We start from the raw sequence: 21972 nt of genomic DNA, 5'->3' as shown, positions 1-21972 counted from the left end.
ATTGATATGTAAAACCAAAAGGAAAACGCTACACTGTAACATGTGATTGATTACCCATGTTTATTAAATTCCTTATTTTCCAAATATATGTATATATATATATCACACTAATGGGGTATTTATTGCAGACAAAGTATTTTTGTTCTTTTGTTGTAAAGAGTCTTTGAATGAATAAAAGGAAGGAAACATACTGTGTTTTCCCACTGGTGCTCTATTTCCTTGGTCTTCCAGATATATCTATTTCTGAATTCAGCATTGGTGGCATACTTGAAGGAAAGAGCTCCCATCTTGTCATTATGCTGCTTATGAGAAAAATATGTTTAAATTAGACTTGGAAACATTTTTTATGGCTTGTTATTTTTATTAATTTCTAAGATTTATGATTGGAATGTTAAGCTGGGTGTTAATAAAAATTACATCCTTAACATGTACCTTACTTAAAATATGTAAATCATAAATCAACACTAAAATTCTTGATATCAAAATGATGTTAATATTATAGCAAGCTTCCCAGGTGGTGCTAGTGATAAAGAATCCTCCTGCCATTGCAGGAGATGCAAGAGACGTGGGTTTGATCCCAGAGTCAGGAAGATCCTCTGGAGTAAGAAATGGCAACCTGCTCCAGTATTCCTGCCTGGAAAATTCCATGGGCAGAGGACCCTGGCAGGCTACAGTCTATGGGTTGCAAAGAGTCAGACACATCTGAGTGACTGAGCACAAAAGAATATAGCAATAACAAATAAACATATGATATTTCTCTTTCTCTCTTACTTGACTTAATGCCTTCAAGGTTCATCTATGTTGTCATAAATGGCAAGATTTTATTATATAAATAATATTACATATTACAATTTATTTCTCCATTTTTTCCTCAAGGACACTTAAGTAGTTTTCATCTCTTCACTATTGTAAATAATGTTTTCAGTAAACATGGGTTTATATATGTCTGTAGTGTTTTTGCTTTCTTTGGGTAAATGCCCAGTAGAATTGCTGAATCATATGGTATTAATAGCTCCATTTTTTATTTTTTGGAGTAACTTCCATATTGCTTTTTACAGTGGCTGCACCAGATTACATTCCTCAAACAGTGCAAAAGGATTACTTTTCTCCATGTGCTTGCAAGTACTTATTTCTTGTCTTTTTGAAAATAGCCCTTCTAACCCATGTGAGATGATATCTCATTGTAGTTTTGATTTACATTTTCCTGATAATTAATGATGTTGAGCATCTTATTATGTAGCTATTGGTCATCTGTATATCTTCTTTGTCTATTTAGATCTTCTCCTCTTTTATGTTAAAATCAGATTGCTTGTTGTTTTGCTATTGAGATTTGTTGAGTTTCTTATGTATTTTGGATAGTAGCCCCTTATCAGATACAGGATTTGCAAATATTTTCTCCTATTTAGTAGACTGCATTTTAATTTTGTTGATGGTCTCCTTTGCCATACAAAAGCTTTTTGGTTTTATATAGTCCCACTTGTTCATTGTTGCTTTTGTTGCTTTTGCTTTTGGTATCAGATTCAAAGAGTTATTGCAAAGACTTATGTCAAGGAGTTTGCTTGACTTATATCTGTGTTCTCTTCTAAGAGTTTTATGGCTAAAGGTCTTACATTCAACCCTTTCACCCATTTTGAGTTAATTTTTGCATGTGGTTTAAAATATGTTTTTTTTTTCTTTTGCGTATGGCTGTCTAATTTTCCTAACATCATTTTTGTTAAGAGACTGTCCTTTTCCCATTGAATATTTTGGCTCCTTTGTCATGAATTAATTGAACATATATCTGTGTATCTATATCTGGTTCTTTATTCTGTTCCGTTTATCTGTGTGTCTGATTTTGTGCCATACTGTTTCCATTACTTTAGCTTTATTCGAAATCAGGGCTTCTGGTGCCTCTAGCTTTTTTTTTTTTTTCTCTGTCTTTGGATATTACTTTTGGATATTACTTTGGATATTCAGGATCTTTTGAAGTTACACACAAATTTTAGGATTGTTTCTTCCATTTCCATGAAAAATGATATTGGTTTTTTGATAGGGGTTGCAATGAACCTATAGATTGCTTGGGGTAGTATGGACATTTTAACAATATTTATTCTTCCTATCCATAAGACTGGAATATCCCTACATTTATTTGTGTATTCTTCAATTTCTCTCATTAATGCCCCTTTTCATTTGTCCCTAGGTATTTTTTAAATTATTTTTTTATTTCTTCTTTGACCCATTAGTTGTTCAGTAATGTGTTAATTTCCACATATTTGTGATTTTTATAGTTTTCTTCATGCAATTAATTTTTTGTTCATACCAGTGTGGTTGGAAATTATACTTGATTTCAGTCTTCTTAAATTTATTAAGAATTTTAAATTGTGGCCTACCATGTGATCTATCTTGGAAAATGTTTTATGTGCATTAAGGAATTTGTATTCTGCTGCTTTTAGATGGAATCCTGTTTAAGTTTCTAAGTTATCTGGTCTAATATGTCATTTCAGGCCTGTGTTTCCTTATTGATTTTCTATCTGCATGATGTATGTAGGGTATTAAGGTCCCCTACTCTTCTTGTGTTGCTATTTATGTCTCCCTTTTGGTCTGTTGATATTTGCTTTATGTATTTAGGTACTCCAATGTTGGACAAATAAAAATTTACAAATTTTATGTACTCTTCTTGGACTGACCCCTCTATCATTATGTAACACTCATCCTTATCTCTTATTACATTTTTGTTTTAAAGTCTGTTTTTTCCTGATGTAAATATAGCTACTCCAGCTTTCTTTTGATTTATATTTACATGGAATATCTTTTTTTCATCTCTTTATTTTCAGTGTACATGGGTCCGTACATCTAAAGTGAGTCTCTTGTAGGCAACATGTAAAAGTGTCTTATTGTTTTATCCATTCAATTCTTCTATGTCTTTTGATTGGAGAGTTCAAGCCACTTACTTTTAAGGTAATTATTGGTAAGTTTGCACTTTATTTTCATTTTGCTAATTGTTTTCTGGCTGTTTTATAATTTCTCTGTGTTCTTCCCTATCCTCTTGCTCTCTTTCTTTGTGGTCTGATGACTTTCTTTGGTGGTATGCTTATATTTATTTTCATCCTTTGTGCATTTACTATAGATTTTTGCTTTGTAGTTACCATAAGGCTTTCATATAATTGTTTATATCTAATAACTACATGATTTTGATCACTTCTAAGGTTCAACATTTTTCTACCCTTTCATTTTTCAAATTGGGTGTCATGTTTTACATCTTTTTATTTGTATATCATTAACTAATTTTTGTAATGACAGCTATGTTTTACTACTTTTTCTTTTAAAGTTTTCATTCTAGCTTCATAAGTGATTAATCAATTGCTTTTAATATATGTTTTCTTTTTTAGTGAAATTTACTCTTTCCTGTATTATAAGTAGTAACAAAAAAGTTTTTCCATATATTTTTAAAAGCATTATCCATAATTTAAAAAATTGTAAAAATGCAAAAGTCTATTAAACTAGGTGAGTACATTTCTGAAATTTATGGTTCTCTACATATCCTCCGGATAAGATTCATATAAATTGCTTTTCAAATATTATATTAAAATATAAAGAACATAATACATTTTATATTCTTACAGGTATATTTACTTATAAAATAAGACATTTTTATTTTAAATGTAAATGACTACTTTTCCCCCATTTCAATATTTTGTTTTAGATGAACTCTTGAAAATGTTTGACAGACATGTTTGGCAAGTTTTTGCACTGTGTAAACAGGATATCCCCTCACTTTGTGGCTATTTTCTTTTCAAATGCATAGTGGTCTATAACTCAAAAACCAAGCAGAAATGAGATGTATCTGGTTACATTCAATGCCACAGTGCAAATGGATTCTAAAAAAATCTCATCAAATGGGGCAATTCATGTTATGTTTACTACATGAGTAATTATACATAATGCAGATCCCATTTATTTTACAATTTATACTTTTAAACAATTAAAGGGCTTGTCTTTGGATGGTCACTAAAATGTGAAATGAGGCAGTCAAGCTTAATTTAAAAGTATAGCTCAATAAAGTTTATTAATCATTATAGGTGAGGAAAACATGGTGAGATATAAATATTTTTGGTAGAAATACCAGAATAGCTTTTTGATGTACCTATTATAGTGAAAGAGAGAAGTTTATGTGACTCTGATTGTGTTCATCCTTTTTTTGCTAGGTACAAGGGACCCACTGGTGAGCAATAACAATGAAAATGTCACACTTCCTGCTTTCTTGTACCTTATAATTCATTGAGAGAGACAGATTTACTAAAAATAATAATAGTTATAATAATGTGTTTCTCAAACAGATTTGATACCAGGGCTCTAAGAGGAAGGACTAACATAGTATCTCAAAATGGTCAAAGGTGTTGTTATAAAAAGACTTCTTTGAGCAAGGAATTCTTATCCAGCTAAGTCAGGTGAAAAGCAGGTTCAAAGACATCTTAGATTCAGGGAAAGTTATATTCAAAGGCTATATTAGGAAAAGTAAGGGTTCAGGAATGGAGGAGGTGACACAGATTAATATTTTCAAAATAAAGTGGCTCATCGTCTCCGACTCTTAGTAACCCCATGGACTCTACAGTCCATGGAATTCTCTAGGCCAGAATACTGGAGTGGGTAGCCTTTCCCTTCTCCAGGGGATCTTCCCAACTCAGGGATCAAACACAGGTCTCCTCCCTTGCAGGGGGATTCTTTACCAACTAAGCCACAAGGGAAGCCCTCAAACTTAATTAATAGATTATATATTATATACCTGCACATGTATGTATATATGTTTGTGTGTATCCTTACCTTATTTTTTATTTAATAACTGAATATTGGAGATGTAATATATTTCAGAACTATACAGTTATTTGAACATATAGTAGTTTCCTCTTTGAAAATTTTTATAATTTAGAATATAAACATAGTTAAGCATTATAGAATTAAATGAGCATATTTAATGTAGCTTATGTTAGGAGAAAAACACTTTCTAAAGATAGACTTTAAGAGTATTTCTATTTCAATCTGTGAACATGATATTTCTTTGCTTGTGAGGGAGAACATTTTCTCCTTAAATTATATGAATATTAGTGAACCAGAATTTTTTTTTTCTTTATATTTGCAGTCCTTCAGTTCAGTTCATTTGCACAGTAACATCTGATCTTTGTGACACTATGGACTGAACCATGTCAGGCATCCCTGTCTATCACCAATTCCTAGAGCTTGTTCAAACTCCTGTCCATCAAGTTGGTGATGCCATCCAACCATCCCATCCTCTGTCATTCCCTTCTGCTCCTGCCTTCAGTCTTTCCCAGCATCAGGGTCTTTTCCAATAAGTCAGTTCTTTCCATCAGGTGGCCAAAGTATTGGAGTTTCAGCTTCAGCACCAGTCCTTCCAAAGAATATTCAGGACTTATTTCCTTTAGGATTGACTGGTTTGATCTCTTTGCAGTCCAAGGGACTCTCTCAAGAGTCTTCTTTACCATCACAGTTCAAAAGCATCAATTCTTCAGTGCTCAGCTTTCTTTATAGCCCAACTCTGATATCTATACATGACTACTAGAAAAACCATAGCTTTTACTAGACAGATCTTTGTTGGCAAAGTATTGTCTCTGCTCTTTAGTACGCTGTCTAGGCTTGTCACAGCTTTTCTTCCAAGGAGCAAGCATCTTTTAATTTCATGGCTTAATTTAAAAGTATAGCTTTTAAAGTATGGCTACAGTCACCATCAGCAGTGATTTTGGAGCCCCCCAAAATAAAGTCTGTCACTGTTTCCATTGTTTCCTCATCTATTTACCATGAAGTGATGGGACCGGATGCCATGATCATAGTTTTCTAAAAGTTGAGTTTTAGCCAACTTTTTCACTCTCCTCTTTCACTTTAACCAAGAGGTTCTTTAGTTCTTTGTTTTCTGCCATAAGGGTATTGTCATCTACATATCTGAGGTTATTGATACTTCTCCCAGCAATCTTGATTCCAGTTTGTGCTTCATCTTGCATTTCACATGATATACCCTGCATATACGTTAAATAAGCAGGGTGACAATATACAGCCTTGATGTAATCCTTTCTTGATTTGGAACCATTCAGTTGTTCCATGTCCAGTTCTGTCTGTTGCTTCTTGACCTGCACACAGATTTCTCAGGAGACAGATAAGGTGGTCTGATATTCTAATCTATTTAAGAATTTTCCACAGTTTGATATGATCTACACAGTCAAAGGCTTTGGCATAGTTAATAAAGCAGAAGTAATTTTTTTTTTTTTTTTTTTTTACAGCATTCTGTGTATTTTAATAGCCAAAAATTGTAAACAAGTAAATGTTTTTCTGGAATCATCTTGCTTTTCCTATGATGCAGCAGATGTTGGCAATTTCACCTCTGGTTCCTCTGCCTTTTCTAAATCCAGCTTGAACATCTGGAAATTCTTATTTCATGTACTATTGAAGCTTTGCTTGGAGAATTTTATTTATTTATTTTTTAAACTGCTAACAGCAAATGTTTATTCATGATTGAAGCCAGGAAGAATTTATAAACGCATTTTAATACTTGCTGATAAAATAACATTCCATCTTTGCAACCTTGCAAGGAATACAGAAGATATTGTAAAGGCTTTGTGTATATCTACTATAACCAGGTAATCAGAACACACATACATCACCACCCACTAGTGTTACCCCATACAACTTTTCAGAAAGGCCATCTTTAAAGCTCTACTGGATAACTGAGTAAATAGAGTCCAAAAGACTGGGGAGAAGGGAAGAAAGAGATGAAAATGATAAGCAGCACACATTTCAAAGCCCACTTATAAGCACACGACATTATGAATATTGAAAAAAAATGGGGGGGGGAGGCAATTAAGTATTTTCAGACAGCGTATTTTGGCAATATTCAACGCATAAGGAGGCTGCGCTTGGGACCATCCACTCTCTCCAGCTTCTCAAAGTGTTTCCTGGCATTGCGAATGTTGATCAGAGTAGCCGCAGAAGGGATGGACGGATCCGACATAACCACCATCACGTACGTGTTTGATGTGAAGATGTCGATGAAAGCAGCGAAGTTAGAATTCCTAACTTCCATGCTCTGGAAAGAAGCGGCCAATTTACTGCAGCTCAGCTTGAACTGCTGAATTATGTTGCTGATCGTCTCCAATCGGTGGACATCACGCTGCTCTTTGCACTGGTAATGGGAGATGACCAAGAACGTGGCTCTTTCGAACAGCAGAACTTCATCGGCCTCAATAATCTGGGCAAAATTCCCGAGATTCATCTCCAGCTGCTGGACATTTGGAATCAGCTGATAGACAATACTGGACCAGGCTTTGTAGAGCGTTTCATCCCAGATGGATGTTCGAAAACAAGCACACTCCAGCGGGCGAGACAAACGCCTCAGGTCTTCCTCTCGCTCTTTAAAAATCAGGTCACGCTGATCTTCCTGAACCAGATCCATCTTGTGCACCAAGCAGAAGATTTTGGCATCAGGAGCGTTCTGGAGGATGGCCTCCAGACACGACTGGTAATAATGCATGTCCTTTTCCAGTTCGCGGCTCTCCACGTCGAACACATAAATCAGAACCTCGACATTACGGAAGATGTTGTCTCGCTGGCTGGTGAAGTAATTTTCCATGAAGGTGTCCTGACCGCCACAGTCCCACAGATTCAGCACTAGGTTGCCCAGGAATCGGACGTGGGAGTGCTCCACATTAATGGTGGCACCCAGGCGCCGGGTGTCGCAAGCGATGTAATTGGCAAAGATAATCGACCTCATGCTGGTCTTCCCCGACCTGCTCTTCCCCATTAACAGCACCTTTTTCTTCATGGCTGTATTTGGCATCACCGCCGGAACTCCCGCGGACTAGGCCTCTGGGCGCGGCCTAACTGCAGCGCAGACGGAGGGAGGGAGGAGCCGGGGATTTCGGGGGCTCAGCCGGCTGGGCCGCGCCTCTGTATACTGGTGAAGCCACAGGGGCGAGCTCGGCGCTGGGAAGGGCCGCGTCCGGTGAGCTCTTTCCCTGGGGAGAGCGCCACAGGGAAGACGGCTGCAGCAGCTCCGAAGAAACCAGCGGCTTCCGGGGAGAGAAGTCTCTGAGCCTCCGCAGCCACCCACTTCCGGCGGCGATCTCGCGAGAACCCGCGCTCTCGAGCGTCGCTGCCGGAAGAGCTTTGAAAAACCGCTCTATCAATGAGACCCAGTACAGACCACCCGAAGGAGAGATTGGAAGGGGAACACAGGACTCGGGTGTTCTATTCTCCTATTTAAACTGAGCTTATGTTATGTTATGTTATGTTATGTTAAGTCTCTTCAGTCGTGTCCGACTCTGTGCGACCCCATAGACGGCAGCCCACCAGGCTCCACCGTCCCTGGGACTCTCCAGGCCAGAATACTGGAATGGAGAATTTTAAACATTACATTACTAGCAAGTAAGATGAGTGCAATTGTGCAGTAGTTTGAACATTCTTTGACATCACTTTTCTTTGGGGTTAGAATGAAAATTGATCTTTTCCAATCCTGTGGCCACTGCTGAGTTTTCCAAATTTGCTGGCATATTGAGTGCAGCACTTTCACAACATCATCTTTTAGGATATGAAATAGCTCAGCTGGAATTCCATCATCTCCACTAGCTTTGTTGGTAGTGATGCTTCATAAGGCCCACTTGACTTTAGACTCCAGGATGTCTGGCTCTAGGTGAGTGAGCACACGATCATGGTTATCTATGTCAGGACGACCCTTTTTATATAGTTCTTCTGTGTGTTTTTGCCACCTTTTCTTAATATATTCTACTTTTAGGTCCATACAATCTCTGTTCTTTATTGTGCCCATATTTGCATGAAATGTTCCCTTGGATTCTCTCATTTTCTTGAAGAGATCTCTAGTCTTTCCCATTCTATTGTTTTCCTCTATTTCTGTCCCTTGATCACTGAGGAAATCTTTCTTATCTCTACTTGTTACTCTTTGGAACTCTGCATTCAGATGGGTTTATATTTCCTTTTTTTCCTTTGCTTTTTCCTTCTCTTCTTTCCTCAGCTATTTGTAAGTCCTCCTCAAACAACCATTTTGCCTTTTTGCATTTCTTTTTCTTGGGGATTGTCTTGATCACTGCCTCCTGTAGAATGTCACAAACCTCCGTCCATAGTTCTTTAGGCACTCTGTCTATCAGATCTAATACCTTTAATTTATTTGTTACTTCCATTGTATAATCATAAGGGCTTTTAACTAAATAGTCTAGTGGTTTTCCCCACTTTCTTCATTTTAAATCTGAATTTTGCAGTAAGAAATTCATGGTCTGAGCCACAGTCTGCTCCCAGTCTTGCTTTTGCTGACTGTAAAGAGCTTATCCATTTCAGCTGCAAAGATATAAGCAATCTGATTTCTGTGTTGACCATCCGGCGATGTCTATGTGCAGAATCATCTCTTGTGTTGTTGAAAGAGAGTGTTTCCTATGACGTGCATTCTCTTGCCAGAACTTGTTAGCCTTTGCACTGCTTCATTTTATACTTCAAGGCCACACTTGCCTGTAACTCTAGTTATTTCTTGACTTCCTACTTTGCATTCCAGTCACCTATGATGAAAAGGACTTCTTGTTTTGGTGTTAGTAGGTCATCGTAGAACTGTTCAACTTTAGCTTCTTTGGCATTAGTGATTGTCACACAGACTTGGATTACTGTGATATTGCATGGTTTGCCTAAATGAACAGAGTTCATTCTGTCATATTGTGTGTGTGTATGTGTGGGCAGTCATTAAATAAAATCAAAATTATTGCATCTCCATGGCTTCCTTCTTAATTGATTCTTAAAACTGCAAGCAAAGAAGCAAATAGGGTAATTGTGAGATTACTTATTATTAATTGACTTTCTCCAAAATGAGAGTTTTATTTTTATTTTTAATAGGTTCTTGAAACTTTATTAATAGGCACTTGGAGTCCCAGTTTGAAACTTATGAACTGAAGAGTTTCAGAAAAACCTATAAAAGGTATTATATCATCAAAACCTGCTGTGATTGTTTATCCTTGTATTCTTTCACACCAAATTCATGTTTTCACTTGGAAACAACATTAAAACTAATCTGTTGAAGAATGATAAATGGAACTACCTAGGAAACAATTAAGTCCCAACTATCAAACTTCCAGACTTTTTAAACTCTATATTCTTTTTACTTAATCTTAACAAGTATACATGAAATCTTGTTCATAAAATTTGTCCTACTTACAAAGATTCAATCAATTCAACTAAGAAAGTACACTGTTAATCTGTATGAATATCCTTAAACTATTAAATATTAAGGCAATTTCTACAGCAAATGTCTTAAGTATTCAATCTGAAAGTGGTCAATGTGTTTGATGGAGTATAGAATTAGTTTTATTAAACTATAGAAAACTAAATGATCTAGTTATTATAAGTGAGATATATAAGGCTATAATATTGCTTACTTTATTGTTTATAACTATAATATAATTTTATTATAACTATAATATAATTTTCTGGAGCAGCTGTGGAGAGATACCCCATGTCCAAGGTAAGAGAAACCCAAGTAAGAGGGTAGGTGTTGCAAGAGGGCATCAGAGGGCAGACACACTGAAACCAAAATCACAGAAAACTAGTCAATCTAATCACACTAGGACCACAGCCTTGTCTAACTCAGTGAAACTAAGCCATGCCCATGGGGCCACCCAAGATGGGTGGGTCATGGTGGAGAGGTCGGACAGAATGTGGTCCACTGGAGAAGGGAATGGCAAACCACTTCAGTATTCTTGCCTTGAGAACCCCATGAATAGTATGAAAAGCCAAAATGATAGGATACTGAAGGAGGAACTCCCAGGTCAGTAGGTGCCCAATATGCTACTGGAGATCAGTGGAGAAATAACTCCAGAAAGAATGAAGGGATGGAGCCAAAGCAAAAACAATACCCAGCTGTGGATGTGACTGGTGATGAAGCAAGGTCCGATGCTGTAAAGAGCAATATTGCAGAGGAACCTGGAATGTCAGGTCCATGAATCAAGGCAAATTGGAAGTGGTCAAACAGGAGATGGCAAGAGTGAATGTCGATATTCTAGGCATCAGCGAACTAAAATGGACTGGAATGGGTGAATTTAATTCCGATGACCATTATATCTACTACTGTGGGCAGGAATCCTTTAGAAGAAATGGAGTAGCCATCATGGTCAACAAGAGTCCAAAATGCAGTACTTGGATGCAATCTCAAAAATGAAAGAATGATCTCTGTTCGTTTCCAAGGCAAACCATTCAATATCACAGTAATCCAAGTCTATGCCCCAACCAGTAATGCTGAAGAAGCTGAAGTTGAACAGATCTATGAAGATGTACAAGACCTTTTAGAACTAACACCCAAAAGTCCTATTCATTATAGAGGACTAGAATGCAAAAGCAGGAAGTCAAGAAACACCTGGAGTAACAGGCAAATTTGGCCTTGGAATACAGAATGAAGCAGGGCAAAGACTAATAGAGTTTTGCCAAGAAAATGCACTGGTCATAGCAAACACTTCTTCCAACAACACAAGAGATGACTCTGCACATGGACATCACCATATTGTCAATACTGAAATCAGACTGATTATATTCTTTGCAGCCAAAGATAGAGAAGTTCTATACAGTCAACAAAAACAAGACCAGGAGCTGACTGTGGCTCAGATCATGAACTCCTTATTGCCAAATTCAGACTGAAATTGAAGAAAGTAGGGAGAACCACTAGACCATTCAGGTATGACCTAAATCAAATCCTTATGATTATACAGTGGAAGTGAGAAATAGATTTAAGGGACTAGATCTTATAGATAGAGTGCCTGATGAACTATGGAATGAAGTTCGTGACATTGTACAGGAGACAGGGATCAAGACCATCCCCATGGAAAAAAAATGCAAAAAGAAATGGCTGTCTGAGGAGGCCTTACAAATAGGTGTGAAAAGAAGAGAAGTGAAAAGCAAAGGAGAAAAGGAAAGATAGAAGCATCTGAATGCAGAGTTCCAAAGAATAGCAAGAAGCGATAAGAAAGCCTTCCTCAGTGATCAATGCAAAGAAATAGAGGAGAACAACAGAATGGGAAAGACTAGAGATCTCTTCAAGAAAATTAGAGATACCAAGGGAACATTTCACGCAAAGATGGGCACAATAAAGGACAGAAATGGTATGGACCTAACAGAAGCAGAAGATATTAAGAAGAGGTGGCAGGAATACACAGAAGAACTGTACAAAAAATATCTTCAAGAACAAGATAATCTCGATGGTGCGATCACTCACCTAGAGCCAGACATCCTGGAATGTGAAGTCAAGTGGACCTTAGAAAGCATCACTACGAACAAAGCTAGTGGAGGTGATGGAATTCCAGTTGAGCTATTTCAAATCCTGAAAGATGATGCTGTGAAAGTGCTGCACTCAATATGCCAGCAAATTTGGAAAACTCAGCAGTGGCCACAGGACTGGAAAAGGTCAGTTTTCATTCCAATCCCAAAGAAATACGATGCCAAAGAATGCTCAAACCAGCGCACAATTGCACTCATCTCATACGCTAGTAAAGTAATGCTCAAAATTCTCCAAGCCAAGCTTCAGCAATACGTGAACTGTGAACTTCCAGATGTTCAAGCTGGTTTTAGAAAAGGCAGAGGAACCAGAGATCAAATGCCAACATCTGCTGGATCATGGAAAAAGCAAGAGGGTTCCAGAAAAACATCTATTTCTGCTTTATTGACTGCCAAAGCCTTTGACTGTGTGGATCACAATAAACTGTGGAAAATTCTTCAAGAGATGGGAATTCCAGACCACCTGACCTGCCTCTTGAGAAATTTGTATGCAGGTCAGGAAGCAACAGTTAGAACTGGACATGGAACAACAGATTGGTTCCAAATAGGAAAAGGAATACGTCAAGGCTGTATATTGTCACCCTGCTTATTTAACTTATATGCAGAGTACATCATGAGAAACGCTGGGCTGGAAGAAGCACAAGCTGGAATCAAGATTGCCGGGAGAAGTATCAGTAACCTCAGATATGCAGATAACACCACCCTTATGGCAGAAGGTGAAGAGAAACTAAAGAGCCTCTTGATGAAAGTGAAAGTGGAGAGTGAAAAAGTTGGCTTAAAGCTCAACATTCAGAAAACGAAGATCATGGCATCTGGTCCCATCACTTCATGGGAAATAGATGGGGAAACAGTGGAAACAGTGTCAGACTTTATTTTTCTGGGCTCCAAAATCACTGCAGATGGTGACTTCCGCCATGAAATTAAAAGACACTTACTCCTTGGAAGAAAAGTTACGACCAACCTAGATAGCATATTGAAAAGCAGAGATTACTTTGCCAACAAAGGTCCGTGTAGTCAAGGCTATGGTTTTTCCATTGGTCATGTATGGATGTGAGAGTTGGACTGTGAAGAAAGCTGAGCACTGAAGAAATGATGCTTTTTAACTGTGATGTTGGAGAAGACTCCTGAGAGTCCCTTGGACTGTAAGGAGATCCAACCAGTCCATTCTAAAGGAGATCAGCCTTGGGATTTCTTTGGAAGGAATGGTGCTAAAGCTGAAACTCCAGTACTTTGGCCACCTCATTCGAAGAGTTGACTCATTGGAAAAGACTGATGCTGGCAGGGTTTGGAGGCAGGAGGAGAAGGGGACGACAGAGGATGAGATGGCTGGATGGCATCACCGACTCAATAGACGAGAGTCTAAGTGAACTCCAGGATTTAGTGATGGACAGGGTTAGCCTGGCATGCTGTGATTCATGGGGTCGAAAAGAGTTGGAAACAAATGAGTGACTGAACTGAACTGAATATTGCTTCATGGGGCTAGATAATTTTATATAATTTTAATTGTGAAAAGTCTTGTATATTTTTACATAGAAGTCAGTATCCCCCACATATATAGCTCCTTTTTAAATCAACATGTAGGCACAATTTATATACCTCAATACTAGCATATTTTAATTTTTCATGACTTTTGTGAAATACATACTTTTGCGTAGATGTCACTCCAGTTTTAATATAGAATATTAATCTCTGTCCTGAAAGTTTACTCAGATGTTTTGCAGTCTTCCCACTATCCCTTGACCATTCACACCAGGTGATGAATAATTAGTTTGCATGCTCTAGATGTTCATACAATGTGTGTGTGTGTGTGTGTTTGTCACCTGGTCATGTCCAACTCTTTCTGACCCTATGGACAGTAGCCTCCCAGGCTCCTCTGTCCATGGAATTCTGTACACAAGAATACTGTGGTGGGTTGGCATTCTCTTCTCCAGGGGATCTTCCTGACCCAGGAATTGAACCCCAGTCTACTGCATTGCAGGCAGATTCTTTACCATCTGAGCCACCAGGGAAGACTTTAATCAGATAATATTTACTAGTTTGTGTTCACTGTCTTTTACTCAATACATGTGAAATTCATTCTCTTTGTTGAATGAATCAGTAGTTTGTTCCTTTTTATGATCGAGTGAGAGTCCACTATGTGAAAATACCAAAATAAATGTGTCTATTCACTGTTCACTATCTATCTAATCCAGTATCTATTCACTGGATTTTCTTGCCTGGCAAATCCCATGAACGGAGGAGCCTGGCCTGCTACAGTCCATAGTTCGAAAAGAGTGGGACATGACTTCAGTTTCACTTCCACTTTCTTTCATTCACTTTTAATGGTATATGATAATATGTGCATGCACATGTTGCATACACATGCACACACACTTTGGACACAGCATCTCGTAAGTGAATATGTAAATGTTTTGATTTTTCTTTTTGTCCCAGTTAGTGACATTGTGTGAAAAATTCCTTTTCCCAAAAGAAAATGAACTTCAAAATAATACTGATCAGCACATATTCTATTGCAATGATGTGATTTTATTTAGACCAATTTTATTTCCTTTAAATTTAATTAACTAGATTTCTTATGCATCTAAACTACACCTGCCTGTTATCCCCAATATCTTATACTATTTTTGTTTCTTCCCTGCAGAGTGCATAATCACAGTAAAACAATTTGTATTCAGAAAATCCAACATTATTACCATATTCTCTTATTATCTATTTCATTTAATAGTCAAGCAAAAATAAAGTAAAAGTTACATAAACAGTAATTAATGGTGAAATTAGAGTTTATCAGCTTCATCAGGTCTATGCTTATATGTTTTTGTTCTTGTTCAATTGCAAAATCATGTCTGACTCCTTGCAACCTCATGGACTGCAGCATGCCAGGCTTCCTTGTCCTTTACTATCTCCTGGAGTCTTTTTCAATGAGTTGGCTCTTCACATCAAGTGGATAAAATATTGGAGCTTCAGCTTCAGCATTAGTCCTTCCAAAGAATATTCAGAGTTGATTTCCTTTAGGATTGACTGGTTTGATCTCCTTGCTGTCTAAGGGACTCTCAAGAGTCTTCTCCAGCACCACAGTTTGAATGCATCAATTTTTCATTGCTCAGCTTTATTTATGGTTCAACTCTCACATCTATACTTGATTAATGGAAAGATATAATTTTACTATACTGATCTTTGTTGGCAAAATAGTGTGTCTGCTTTTTATTATGCTATCTAGTTTTGTCATAGCTTTTCTTCCAAGGAGCAAGCGACTTACATGTTTAGACTTTACTATATTTATATTCTGTTGTGGGATTATAGTAACATCTTTTTCTCATTACTTCTAATTTGAATCTAAAAGATATTTTTATCAACAAAGTTTACTGTTATGAAAAATTGGAGAAGGAAATGGCAACCAACTCCAGTATTATTGCCTGGGAAATCCCAAGGATTTGGAATTTGGCCTAAAGTCCATGGAGTCACAGAGAGTCTGACACAACTTAGTTCTGTTTAGCAGCATTATGAAAATATTTATTACTGAAAAAAGTAGTGGCCCTGTAAAAAAAAGAAAATACCGTCTTAAGTCACTAAAACTATGTTTCTTAAAGGAACATTAATGTAAACATTAGATTCAAACAAATTTGCTTTTCTTCAGTTCAGTCGCTCAGTCATGTCTGACTCTTTGCGACCCCATGAATCGCAGCATGCCAGGCCTCCCTGTCCATCACCAACTCCCGGAGTTCACTCAGACTCACATCCATCGAGTCAGTGATGCCATCCAGCCACCTCATCCTCTGTTGTCCCCTTCTCCTCCTGTCCCCAATCCCTCCCAACATCAGAGTCTTTTCCAATGGGTCAATTGTATAACATGTGTGCTTAATTATCACAGAATACTTTCTATACATACTGTCTATAAAACAAAATTTACTGATGGTAATTTTTTATTAAGAAATATTTGAATGCAAAAATAATGATAATAAAACAAGTTCATTAGCTCTAAGTAAACTGTAAACAAAATTATATTATAAGCTATAATACTGTATATAATAAATGGAGAAGCTATATAAATTCCACATTTCTAACATATTTTATTTCACTTTGGATTGTTTGTCCATGACATGATCTAATTAAGTAGCTACAATAAAATTAAAATCCTTTATATAATATTTTCAATAATGTGAAATATATTTTAAAATAAAGCATTTTAAAAGATTTAAGTATCACAAAACTCTCATATTAATAAACATCACCTTTTGAATTTTGTACTGATCTTGTCACTGTATTTTTAAGATAAAAGTATAAGAACTGTCATATTGGATTTTTCAAGGAACATATTCCATCTATCAGAAGGCATTTCCTGAGATAGTTTGGACAGTGCCATACGAAATATCTACTCTCTCTTCTAAGATAATACTTATTTTTAGTTTGCTTCCAAAAGAATTTCAGTTGGCTACCATTCAAATTGCAATTAAAAGAAAATCTAGATTTATATCTGACATAGACAAAAAAACAAGTTTTAAGGGACAAATTATTTTAGTGAAGTTTAGTTTTATTGGGCAATTCGTAGATAATCTTTTAATCTCTGGAAGCTAACTAATTAGAATTTTTCTTATTTTTAACTTTACAAAATAAGAAAAACATTTTTAATCCACTTGACAAAATTTTATATTTTGCAAATATTAATTATGTAGAATATAACTGTAAGTCTGTGGAGCTAATATATATTTTCAGAATTTACTTTCTGATAAAATGTGTCAGTTTATGATTTTTATCAATTTAATAGATAATTTTTGCAATCTACCTGTTTTTTTTATTGTGAGAATTCTATATTGAAACAAGCTTTAAAATATTTATAAACCAGTTGTATACCTGGAGAATTATATCATACGTTTGCTTAACTCACAAGTCTAAAGTTTAATAATAGAAAATTTTTTCCAAGCATAAAGCCTGCAGATTCTTTTCACAAAGTGTTGGTTCCAAGTTTAACTGTTAGCTATTGGCTACCCACTCCAATAATTCTTGCCTGGCAAATTCCATGGACAGAGGAGCCATTGGGCTACAGTCTATGGTGTCACAAAGAATCAGACACGACTGAGCGACTAACACACAGACACATGATTAAAGAGAGAGGTTATTTCATTAATGTTAACTTGAATATTTTGTCCTTTGAGACAGACTTATTTCTTTGTGAGGTGATTAAGGTGAGAAATTTATGTGCATCAGTGATGCCATGAACTACTAAGATGGGCCTTCTCTTTTAGTTGGCAGTGACTAACTAAAGTAACTAAACTAACTAAAGACAAGCAACTCTGATCCATCTGGCAATTCATGAGTAGTGAACTGAATTTAAAAAGAAAACTGTTAGTATACCATTGACAGCACCTTGCAGCATCTAGTCACTTTAATATGAGTCTTGTATGGACAGTCACTTTCTATCCTCCGTCCTCTCCTAAAGAACTAAATTGAGTCTCTGAGGCACTGAAAAGATTTCCATTGGAATGAACCTTTTTACTAGATGGAATGGAATCCAGTTTAGGTGGACAAATGGCTATAAATTTTACTAGATGCTCCTGAAAAACTTACATGACACAGTACAATATAAATTATCTTTAGTGGTAGCCTCAATTTGTAGGAGTAAGTTAGGAGGTAAAGAAGCAAATATGTAGTTATTCTGCTAGAATAAAACTCTGCTACAAAGTATGTTTTACAATCTTCAGAGTACATCTACAGGAAAAAGTGGTGTATTTCATACATTTTTGAAAGCTACTTTCAAAATGAAAAAGGACTGTAGAGTGTATTTGATTTTAAAAGTTGAGAAGTAAGAAACCAGATTTTCCTTTAAAGGTACAGCACCACCTATTTATATACCTGCATATTCGTGTATGCAAATTATTGACAAGTAAACTTGTATTCATCTTAATGGTTAGTGTTATGCTAATAACCCCTTTTGTTTAAATTTGGGGGCTAATATTAATTTAAAAATATTTTACTGTGTTATACTTTTAAAATTTAGAAAAACATCTGATTATTCAATTAATTGCTCTTTCTCTGAATGGAACTGACTACTGGTTATGAATAGGTTTCAGCTAAGGGAGATATTGATGTTATATTTGAAGCATTAATTTTTGAGTAATTTAAATTTCCACTCAAATTGCATTACAGTCACATTAGTGTTGCTTGAGAATGTCTTAACAATCCTGAATCTCAAGCCTCAACTAAACCTATTGAATCGAAGTCTGGACTTTGATAGGTGTTTCAAATGCATATTATTGAGATTTGAAGTACACATATTTGGTAGCCTCTCTGGAAAATCCCATGGACGGAGGAGCCTGGTAGACTGCAGTCCATGGGGTTGCTAAGAGTCGGACACGACTGAGCGACTTCACTTTCACTTTTCACTTTCATGCACTGGAGAAGGAAATGGCAACCACTCCAGTGTTCTAGCCTGGAGAATCCCAGGGACGGGGGAGCCAGGTGGGCTGCCGTCTATGGGGTCACAGAGAGTCATACACGACTGAAGCAACTTAGCAGCAGCAGCAGCAGCCCTAGCAGTTAGCTTAATAACTGCTATCTGAAGAAAAGGGATATCTTCATATGTGAAGTTGCCATTACCAAAACACTAAACAACCACCATGCCAGCAAAAAGACAGTGAGGGGGATGGGAAGAATCCATTTTGGAAACATTTTGCTTCCCAATGATAATATCCTATCTGTTTCAGATTCCTGAATAATGCCATGAACAAAAGCGGAATCTTGATATCTCACTGTAGAAGTCAATAACTCTTTCTAAACTTTTGACACTGACGGCTACACTTGACTGGAGAGAAACCTCAGTTTTTTAATCTTACATATAGAAAAATAACCAATTTCAGGGATACAATGTCAGTCAAGAATTCATTATACTCTTAAGGCTTTTAAGCAGCCTCTGTTATTTCAATGACCTATCAGTTAATTAAAGTATACTGGGCTATGCCAATTAATTATGCAGTTTGTCCCTCTCTGTTATCCACATCATAATCATTACATCCATTCCTTCAGTCCATAAGAAATTATTGACAGTCTATCACAAACTGGTACTTTGGCTAGTGGGGGGTCCTACTAGCCAAAGAGCTCCTATTTTGGTAATTATTGACACAGCAGGACTTTACTGTGTGCTTAAAAACAAGTAGACTTATATGGTTCCTTTAGGATTCAACCCTATTTTAAGTCTGTACAGTACAAAAGATCAGTAGGAAAAATATAATTAGAACTTAATTTAGAGAAATGTCAAGTTCTTTCCAGAAGTTATTATACCGTCTTACTTAAATGCTCATTTTTACTGCATATTTCTGTCAGTAAAATAAATACTTTTTCTTTTTATTGTGACCACAGACTCTAATAAAATCAGTTAATACAGATAGCATGTAGGTTGTTTAGTCTTTACAGAGATTTTGGCCTAAATATTGAATCTAATTATTTTCTTTTTTATAATTTTGAGACTAGATGTCAATAAATGAGTTAATCATACTCCTGATTCATAGCACATTTTTAACCCTTCATTTATTTAAGAGTTCACTGTTTTGTTCCATTGTTTTTATCCTTGATCCTAATTCCAAAAGGCATCTAATTCTAACTCCTTTAATTAATGTTCTTAAATGTGCATGTGTGCACAATACAGGTACATTTTCATAACTTATTTTGTTGCACTTTTCAGACATTGAAGTTTTTACAAATTGAGGGTTTATGGCAACCCTGAAGCAAGCAGGTCTAACAGCACAATTTTTCCAAGAGCATATGCTCACTTTATGTCTCTGCATCACATTTTGAAATTCTTACAGTATTTCAAACTTTTCCATTGCCATATTGTTACACTTGCTTATGATCAGTGATTTTGATGATACTATTGTAATTGTTTTGAGGTTTCACAAACCATGCCCATATAAGATGGCAAAATTGATTGGTAAATGCAAATGTTCTGACTGTTTCAGTGACCAATCATTTCTTTCCCTCTTCTTAGACCTTCCTCTTCCTTGAGACACAACAATGTTGATATTAGGCCAGTTAATAACCCTAAAGTTGCATCTAAACGTTCAAATAAAAAGTGTCTCTCACTTTGAATCAAAACCTAGAAATGACTAAGCTTAGTGAAGGCATGTCAGAAGGTGAGATAGGCTGAAGTTTAGACCTTTTGCACCAGTTAACTGAGTTGTAAAGGCAAAGGGAAGATTTTGAAGGAAATTAAAAGTGCTACTCCAGTAAACACATGAAATATCAGACAGAGAAGGAAGCTTACTGTTGTTATGGAGAAAGTTTCAGTGGTCTGGATAGAAGATGAAACCCCCCACAACATTCCCTTAAGCCATAGTCTAATCCAGGGCAAGACTTTAACAGTCTTCAATTCTATGAAAGCTGAGAGATGGGAAAGAAGAAAGGTTTCTAGTTTACCATCTATTAATTTTAAGTCATTCTCTTTTAAGTAGAAATCCCTTATTTTGATAATCCTGGAATCTTTCACAGGAGTGTCATGGAAGTGATGGAATGTTCTTCTCATTGCATCATATCAGGAGACACATGAGCCCAGTTGGTCCCATTATTGTGTATCCTAGTTCTAATCACATTTTCACTAATGTTTCATCGCCTTATTTTAGCATCTGTAAGTAATTCTTGCCTAAACCAATTATCACTGTGATGTTTGTGAAGTGGTGATTTTCCTGATTCCAAAATCATATTCCTCATCTAGCAGTCAGCATCACACTATCTAAAAACACTTTTCTCTTCTCAAACATTTTATAATCATATACCTATTTATATTAATATATAATTATGGATTCCTAATTTATATACTGCTTACTATTAAATTTCATTACATTTTTAATGCTAAACGTGTTCAATATTTAGCCAGTGGGTGACTGTTCAATTTGGCTCTGTTTATTCTGATGTGTCCCATAATTCTTCAGGCAGTTCCTCTCTGGCCAACTCCACATGATTTTCCCATCTTATCTTTCCTTTTCTTCTCTCAATCCTAGATCCTTCATTTACTCAAGATACTCTGGTGATCAATAAAGGCACAAATATCTGGGATCTAAGTGTGTTGTTTTCTACTGGAATGTCATTGCTTCTAAGCATTTTCAGTGAACAGAGCTAGAAAATGCATGCTTTCTATCTCTATTTCTTTCTCTTTGTTTCTAATGTCTCTATCTCTCTTCAGTTCCTACAGATACATTGAACTCTAGTCCAGTATCCTGCAAGAGAGTACTCAGTCATGTCTTAGTCCATGTTCTTTATTTTTTTTAAATTTTTTTAAATTTTATTTTATTTTTAAAATTTAAAATATTGTATTAGTTTTGCCAAATATCGAAATGAATCCGCCACAGGTATACCTGTGTTCCCCATCCTGAACCCTCCTCTCTCCTCCCTTCCCATACCCTCCCTCTGGGTCGTCCAAGTGCACCAGCCCCAAGCATCCAGTATCATGCATCGAACTTGGACTGGCGCCTCGTGTCATACATGATATTATACATGTTTCAATGCCATTCTCCCAAATCTCCCCACCCTCTCCCTCTCCCACAGAGTCCATAAGACTGATCTATACATCAGTGTCTCTTTTGCTGTCTCGTACACAGGGTTATTGTTACCATCTTTCTAAATTCCATATATATGCATTAGTATACTGTATTGGTGTTTTTCTTTCTGGCTTACTTCATTCTGTATAATAGG

The 21972-nt window shown here is 36.4% G+C and overlaps 2 protein-coding genes across 2 annotated transcripts in view; one reads left to right on the top strand and one right to left on the bottom strand.

The window, feature by feature from the left end:
* Nucleotides 1-21972, top strand: part of ZNF804A (zinc finger protein 804A) — a 347885-nt gene that overhangs the window by 231993 nt on the left and 93920 nt on the right. The window lies entirely within an intron of this gene.
* On the bottom strand, nucleotides 6512-8074 carry LOC614531 (ras-related GTP-binding protein A). The gene has a single exon (XM_002685248.2). The coding sequence runs from the start codon at nucleotides 7817-7819 to the stop codon at nucleotides 6878-6880; it is 942 nt and encodes a 313-aa protein (XP_002685294.1). The 5' UTR covers nucleotides 7820-8074; the 3' UTR covers nucleotides 6512-6877.

Source organism: Bos taurus, chromosome 2, assembly GCF_002263795.3.
Source record: "Bos taurus isolate L1 Dominette 01449 registration number 42190680 breed Hereford chromosome 2, ARS-UCD2.0, whole genome shotgun sequence".
NCBI classification, from domain to species: domain Eukaryota; kingdom Metazoa; phylum Chordata; class Mammalia; order Artiodactyla; family Bovidae; genus Bos; species Bos taurus.
The sequence above is the reverse complement of the archived record's forward strand: the minus strand, read 5'-3'. Positions and strand labels throughout refer to the sequence as shown.

Bases quoted from the DNA above. Each gene is read 5' to 3' on its own strand.
- LOC614531 (XM_002685248.2), bottom strand. From the start codon at position 7,819: ATGCCAAATACAGCCATGAAGAAAAAGGTGCTGTTAATGGGGAAGAGC.